This window comes from Arachis ipaensis, chromosome B1 (assembly GCF_059453495.1).
Source record: "Arachis ipaensis isolate K30076 ecotype BB chromosome B1, ASM5945349v1, whole genome shotgun sequence".
In the NCBI taxonomy this organism is placed as follows: Eukaryota; Viridiplantae; Streptophyta; class Magnoliopsida; order Fabales; family Fabaceae; genus Arachis; species Arachis ipaensis.
Window position 1 is genome coordinate 7,598,625 of NC_142436.1, and position 8,026 is coordinate 7,606,650.

Below are 8,026 nucleotides of genomic sequence, written 5' to 3' on the forward strand. Positions count from 1 at the left end.
CCTGTATTAAACGAGCTTGTTCAGCCCGTGACAAAAAAAATAATAATAAATAAATTTAATTTACCTGATCACTTTTGATAGTAAGTTAACTTTTAAAGAGTGCTGCACTCCCTACTTTTGCCTGGAGTGCACTAGCTTTCGCCTTAGAAAAGTGGTTATTTGTTAGAAAAATGAAGAGTGTGTTGCCAAAAAAATTTCGAGCTATTTATTTTTTTGCACAATAACTAAATAAATTATACACACTATTGATCTTTTAGCCCAAATTATTAATGTATATTATCATCAAATAAATGTATTATTTTTTTTACAAAAAAATATATTATTTTTTTAAACTCAACAATAAATAAAAAAATGTTTTTTTATTTTTTTATATTTTCAAAAGGTAACATATTTATATATTTAAATTTTTATTCATTTAACTATTAGAAGTTTAATAATAATGAATTATGACTCAAAATCATTACTTAATAAGAAAATAATGTTTCTGACAGTAAGCAAGAAGCCCTGAGTTGATATTCCTGCATTTAATTTGTAGGTCTATTCTAAAGAATTTTATGAAAATAAAATAGAATTTAATTTTAATGCTAACAATACAAAGAGTTTACCAATTATATTTATATATTTAGATAAATTTTTGAGTAATAAAATACAAAATTAATTATTTTTATTAATATAATAATATATAATTAATAATTAATATAAAATAATTTTATATTTATATTTAATTATATAAAATTATATTAATAAAAATAATTATTTTTTATTTTAATTACATAAATAATTATTTAAAAGAACGACCTAACAATAGTGTGTTTTACGCGGATAAATAAATCAAATTAAATCTAAACATTTCAGCCAATTTTGAAGAGCTTGTTACCTTGATCTTATTTTCATTTTATTTTATTTATCCCATCGACTCTGTTTGATTTTACTTTTCGTTACATTCTGAAAGATTCGATTCGAAGTCTCAAAGGCCACAAACCCTAACCCGAAAATCCGAAGCTCCCTTCTTTGGGAGTACCAAATTGCACACACTACAGAAACAGAAGCACAATAAGGAATTCGAATACGAAACCTACGAATGGGGAAGAGGAAAGAGCGTCGCCTTGCCGCTCTCAGCAACGCTGGTCGCAGAGTCAAACTTGACCTCTTTGCGGAACCCTCTGGTATTCGATCACCATCGCTCGCTCCTTCACGCTTAAATTTCTTTTCAGTTTATTTGTTCCAATTTCTTCGATTTTAGAAATCCTAGTTTTGTTCAATTCCCATATACCTGGCAAACGGACTATACTTGATTTTTGTTTCTGCTGATGTTTGCAAATATGAATCTTCTTCTTGCTGAATTTTATAAAATATTATTTTTTATTCGCACATATATATGTTATTTGATGGATTATTGTAATTGTATTGTATACGAGGTTTAATGATCAACAGCTATTTTTGTTCAAATTGAAGTTAATGAGCTTCGTTTAGATATCTTTTTGTATGCTATGATAAGATATAACTTGGTGTGAATTTTAAAATTGTAGATGAAGTTTAGTGCACTTGTTTTATCAAATCAAATGATTTGCATATTATTATTATGACTCGTACTTCATCCTATGTCATTTGTGATTTCTACATTCTAGGGTTTGCTAGATACTTGTTGTAGAACATTGTTGTAGGGTTAATGTATGTCTCTGTATGATTTGGCACAGTACACTTGATTATCAAAACGACTTCTGGTGTACATAAGAAATATTTTGCAATTTGAAGCATTACATTTGAGATTATTATTATTATTATTTTGATCAATGAATATAATGTATCTCGTATATTATTTGTATTTTTATGTCAGCCATTTCACCTTAAAGAAATTAAGGTTGGTAGGGAATTCTTAAGGAATCAAATTACGGAGTGATTTTTTATGCATTTCTCTTATGTACCGTGTTCTGAATAGTTACTATTCCAGGAGAGTTGGGTGGCTCCAATGTACAAGGTGATGCTGGAGGGGATACTGATTCACAACATCGTGATGGGTTACCCAATTCACCCTCTTCTTCAGGTGGGTTCTGTCAGTTTTCTTCAAAAAGGACTATATTTAGACGACATGAGTGCTCAACATTAAATTGGTGGAAATATGGATCTATATATACAAGACATATTATGTTGTTTGCCCCAAGAAACTGTTCTCAGACTGTAGGGCTGCTGTGATCTTGGGAACATTCATTTCAGATGCGGTCGGTGCTGCCACATTGAAATATGAATGACTCCCAATTGTTCCCCCCTTTTGTCAGCATCAAGGAATTTTCGAGGTTCAGACGGTAAAAAGTTTTATCGGTTCGAATGTTTCTGGCTTTGCTTGCTTAGTGACTGACTGATATTTTCCCATATCTAACAGGTGAATCAGATGTACAAGATAATTGCTTGTTAATTTATTTTCTTCTTGAAGAATCTTTTTGTATTTATTGTCATTTGTAGCACCGCCTTTATAGTTTTTGAAAATTTCTGGCATATTTTTTCAAATTTTCTTGTCTTCATTGTCATCGCTATACTATTGATAATCCAGTGTTTGTAGTATCTGATAAGCTGGCGTTTTGTCTCAGGTCAACCACAGAATCCATTGATGCTGCTTGGGCAATATAGCGATGATGAAATGGATGATGGATCAAGTAAAGTGCCTGGTGATGCTAAGGTGCAGAGTCCAGTGTCTAATGAGGAGGTAATCTGCTACCTATTGACTACTCTCATCCAAAATGTTGATTTTGCTAATACCATGGCCTATTAGGTTGGGTTAGCTAAATGAATCGAAAAGTCTCCAGTGACATCACTATCGTGTTTTTTATCCATGTGATTTAGACTCATGAAGTTTATGTTGGTAATCATGGTGTAACACAACCCTTCTTTTCAACCCTTCTTTTCTATCTGCGCTTTGATTGTATATGTATAGATTTGGAATAAAGCAGGATGTAATCAGAGTTCATTCGCTCTAACCATTTATACTCCTAATATATATATATATATGAGATGAGAAGGGATGTGGCTATAGTGGTCCATGATCAATGCTAATATATTGTTTCAATTCTTCCCTTGCTTATTTGATAACGGACTGGGTTCTGCATCTGAGCATCTCTATTATTCGTTAATTATAGCATAGTTGTGAAATTATTTTGCCATCGGCCTTTAATTTTCTATGGTCCTTTGCTTTGAAGCCCTTTATGATGTAATATAATAATTTATATGGTAATGACTTTTTGATGGGTGGCTTCTTACTTCCAGAAGTTGATGTATAGTAACTCCTCTCGGAATTAGAGAACATAGTCCGGAATATATTTGTAGGGTACATAATATATAGTAAATATGCTATGTATTTTGGTTACTACTTATACAGAGGTTCTTTATATTTATCAGGCTAAGGATTCTATTGAGGAAAGATCCAAAGACAACATCAGTGTCTCTGTTGATCATGTATCTCAGAATGATGGACAGCAGATTAGAATGGAAAATTCTAGTTCAATTGATCCTGAAGGCAGCAAAGAAAATGCAAGTAATGGTGCTGCTGGTAATTTTCCAAGGGAAATGGTTTCCAATGACCAAATGTCCGCTTCAAGAAGCTTTGATGAACAACTTGGTACTGATATTAATTTTGGATGGAAGATGGTGATGCATGAGGAAAGCCAGCGCTATTATTATTGGAATGTTGAAACTGGGGAAACTTCATGGGAAGTGCCCCAGGTTTTGGCGCAAGCAGCTCAGTTATCGAGCGATTCAATGCTTCCTTCTGTTGATGATAAAACAGTCGGCGGTGCTGTTGGTATTGATAATTCCAGTTTTCCCTCTTCTGTGATGCAGGACACTTCAGCTACTTTCACACTTGATAATTCAGCAGAAACCATAGTGACTTCTCATAATGAGTTGTATGGGCATGGATCCCAAATGAATGGATGTAGTGGTGAACATACAAATGTAACTCATGGAAGGGAATCGATTGGGAATAATGGTAGTATGAGTTTTCCTTATGGAGGTGATCCTTCATATGTTCCAAATTACAGTGCTGAAGAGCAGCAGTCACAAATTGATTTGCCTTCTCATCTTGAAAAACAGTGTGAGATTTTATTAGGGAGGATGAAGTCACTAAAAGAGTAAGTATATAGCTTTAGCTTTTCTGCAGCATTTTTTTTGTTTTAGTTGTTTGGTTAAGTTTTTGTAATCTTTAATCATTGTTTCTTCCCAAATTTAATTACTATCGACATATTTTACAGGTCAAAGGGCAATTTGCAAGATCAGGACACCTTGTCAAAGTATATGTTAGAGATTGAGATTAGACTTTCTGATATTAGGTCGCTTGCTTCATATGGAGCATCTTTGCTTCCATTCTGGGTGCATTCCGACAATCAGATAAAACTACTTGAAAGTGTGATAAACAATTTCCAAACTGCGGAATCAGCAGAAGTTGAAGCTGAGGATAAAGATGTCCCTGACTCGGAAGCAGTGGGTGAGCAGCAGAATGGCTTGGGACATGATTCTGAATTATATAACAATAACAACAAAGACTGCACTCTTACTTCTGAAGTTTCGAATGGACCTCAGGCTGATGCTTCACCTGTAGTTTTGAAAGATACCTATGATGAAATTCCTACAAATTCTCAGCATTTTTCTTCATCTAATGTTTCTGATAATCATTTGGAAACTGGTATAGATGTTCATACAGAAGTTCAAACAAATACAAATCCTGAGCAATCAACTCTTGGACATGGGTATAATTTTGAAGATGATGATGACATGGATGTGGACATGGAAGTTGAAGATATGAATTCCTCAGGCAATGTAACTGATGCAGATGCATCAGTTGCAAAGGATCTTGGACAAACAGAGCATGAGGTTCAGTTGAATCCACTAGGCGACAGCCATTCTTTGTTGCCAGAACATCAGTTTGTTGTCCCCCCACCTCCAGACGATGAGTGGATCCCTCCACCACCGCCTGATAATGAGCAGGCCCCTCCCCCTCCGCTGCCACCCGATGATGAACAGGCGCCCCCTCCTCCACCTGGTGATCCACAACCACCTCCATATCATGCTCTCCCATCTTACGCCGAGACAGGGCAGCCTCTTTCTTACACACAATATAGTTTATCTTATGGACAGACAGGGCAGTCACTTTCTTACACACCTGTTGCTGGCTCCGAGTATTATGGACAGACAGCTCCTGAAGTCCCAACAAGTAATATATATGGACAAATTGCTATGCCACCTGGACAGCTCTACTATAGTGCAGTTCCTAACTTGTATAGTGAAAATCCTCAACTTGTGGTCAATCCATCTGACCCAGTTTCTTATTATGAGCTTCAAGAGGGTATGTTTCTATTTGTAACATGAATCTACTTGTACAAGTTACAACCTTTTTTTTTGTTCACTCTGGTTTTCTGAATTTTCCAGGAGCTGGATCAGCTAACATACCTGTTAACAATTCTAGTGATTCTTGTGTTGGTGGGGTAGACAGGGCATCTGGTGATGTTCCATCCACCTCATCTAGCATGGCGGCACCTGCAACTGTTTCGGTTGATGAGAGTGCCTCATTGCCATCAACTATTGCTGAAGCTGCTGCAGTAAGTGCTGCCTCATCGGCAGTTGCTAAAACCCAAACCAAAGGTAAAGATTCTGAACAAATGCTGCCATTTTACTACTTGATTATTCTGCTTTAAATTTTGTTGTTAAGATTGAGCTGGCCTGATTCATTACCCTTAATGCAATCTAGGGTCATGTTCATATAAATATAATCCTAAGCCTATATGGTAGTATGCTATTATGCTTATCAGAGGTAATCACAACCAGTTACAATTTCTTAGCAATGTTGGGTGAATCTTCATCCCCCCTCCAGCCCTCCTTGTGATGGGTATATTTTAGTATAATGCTATGTTCCCTAGCATTCCTTTCACTGTGTTATGGCATCCGTTTATTATGGAATTTTGAACGAGTCTATATGACTTTACATCTCATGTCAGTATGTGATCTTAAATCCTACTCCTTTTATTTGTTAATACACCTGATTTTGTAATTGTCATTGTTAAAAAAATTTCATGACTGTGAGGCTACAATATATTAAGCTGTCCTGCATTGCGTGATTCCTATTTCTTTACCTGACTCGATCTTTTCTTCAGTAGTGCGTAAAAAGCGGGCAGTTGCAGTTGGATCTTCCTTAAAGTCTAATAAAAAGGTTTCAAGTTTGGTGAACAAGGTAGAGCTACTTTTGCTACTGTGTGTGTTGCGTGTGGTGCTTAAATGCCATTGGGTTTTCCAGTTCTATTTTAAACTCATTTCAATTTATATTGCATTGACTTTTCTGTATTATTTATATGTACATTGTAAATATTAGTGGAAAGCGGCTAAAGAGGAGTTGCTTGAAGAAGAGGAAGAGCCTGAAAGTGTGTATGAGGTGTTCGAAAGGAAGCGCCAAAGGGAAATAGAGGTTTGCACATGGAACTTATCCTTTTATGAAATTTGCATCGTTCAATCTTTTGTTCCTCTAATTCCTTTGGTTTTAGGAGTGGCATGCAAAGCAAATTGCTAGTGGAGAGGCCAAAGATAATGCTAACTTTCAACCTCTTGGTGGTGATTGGTATGTAACTCCAAAAACCTCCAATTTCTTATCCATAACTTGCGCAACTTTCATAAACATACAATAATGCAATTCTGCAATGTAGGCGAGAGCGGGTCAAGCGCAAAAGGGCACAAAAAGCACGTGAATCTCTTGAGGCGCCGCACGACGCAGTTGAGCCCCGCCAACAGCAGCCTGATATGACTGAACTCTCCAAGGGTCTACCATCTAATTGGCAGGTGTGTACTTAGCGTCTCATCTCCTATCTGCTATCTTCTGTTGGCTGTGTTAAGTACCTAAGGAAAGTGTGGGAAACAACACCCTAAAAGCCTAGCTATTAAGGGGGAAGAACCACTCTCCATCCCATACTATCCAATGTGCGACTTTGGGCACCCCATAATACCCAAGCCCCTAACACTTTGCACCATGTAAGCATGCACTTTGAGGGTGAAATATCATGAGGAGACTGGATCAAGCATTTCTGAATACACGTATCATATTTCTTCTGCTTTAACGGATCTAACTTGCGTTTGTCTCCTTTTTCTTTTCCTTGTATATTTGTTTTACTTATGTATGCATGGCAATCTTTTGAAACTAAAAGGATCGATATCTTTTGTCTCAATAGGCAATTTGAGCCATGGTATTGGCTAGTGACTTGTGATATTTTAATTTTAGTGATATGTATCATGTGCATTGTTCTGATCTTTCTCATTGAAATTTTTACTTGCATTCCAGGCATATTGGGATGAGACCTCAAAGCAGGTTTATTATGGTAACACTATCACCTTGGAAACGACATGGGATCGACCGACAAAATGAGCGGTTATCGATTCGCCAGTGGCTAGTGTCGTAGGCTAATAGTTACGAGGACTTTAATGTTTATATATTGTTTAGTAAGCAGTTTTTGATAGATGTGTAACGATTCGTTGTCCCTGAATTTTAGTTTATTGTTACTGTGCTTATATTTTTAAGCACCGTGTTATATCATTTTGAACCAGTTTTCGGAGAAAGCCAGAGACTTGAGGGAATCTGAAAAGAGAAAGCCAAAGGGATTTGGTCCTCTTAATTTATACTCTGCTAATCCACATTATTGGATCTTCCCCATACCAGCAAGTGCTTAAAAAATGTGAAAATATACAAGTACACGTGAAGAGCGTTTTGATTAACTGTAGTATTTCAGAAAACTAGATTCCTTCCAAATTTAATTTTTTTTACTACATCGAGTACATTACTTTCGCGTTGGCGTTAATTAGACTCTAGTATCCAGTATCTCAAAATTTTTTTTCCTAGTTAAGTTTCGTTCAAGAATGCAATTGGGGCATATAAAAAAATGTAATAATTATATTGAATGAAGTAACCACTTATGATTAACAGTAAACACTCTCGGACTTAATTTATAATTTGTTCAAATTGACTGTGATACACGACTTCTAGAAAAATTGAAAATACATG

General features: G+C 35.8%; 1 protein-coding gene across 7 annotated transcripts; it reads left to right on the top strand.

Moving 5' to 3' along the window:
* The first annotated feature begins 844 nt into the window (after positions 1-844).
* On the top strand, positions 845-7,740 carry LOC107615330 (WW domain-containing protein). Of its 7 annotated transcripts, none has more exons than XM_088500943.1 (11): positions 845-1,166; positions 1,952-2,303; positions 2,586-2,701; positions 3,391-4,121; positions 4,242-5,332; positions 5,416-5,628; positions 6,138-6,214; positions 6,353-6,445; positions 6,522-6,595; positions 6,681-6,813; positions 7,310-7,740. In XM_088500943.1, the coding sequence occupies exons 2-11, from the start codon at positions 2,246-2,248 to the stop codon at positions 7,391-7,393; spliced, it is 2,670 nt and encodes an 889-aa protein (XP_088357069.1). In that variant the 5' UTR covers positions 845-1,166; positions 1,952-2,245; the 3' UTR covers positions 7,394-7,740. The 7 variants fall into 7 exon arrangements, with proteins under 7 accessions (XP_088357069.1, XP_088357070.1, XP_088357067.1 ...); XM_088500944.1 differs by having other exon boundaries at positions 6,141-6,214; XM_088500941.1 differs by having other exon boundaries at positions 858-1,166; positions 1,952-2,044.
* The last annotated feature ends 286 nt before the right edge of the window (positions 7,741-8,026 follow it).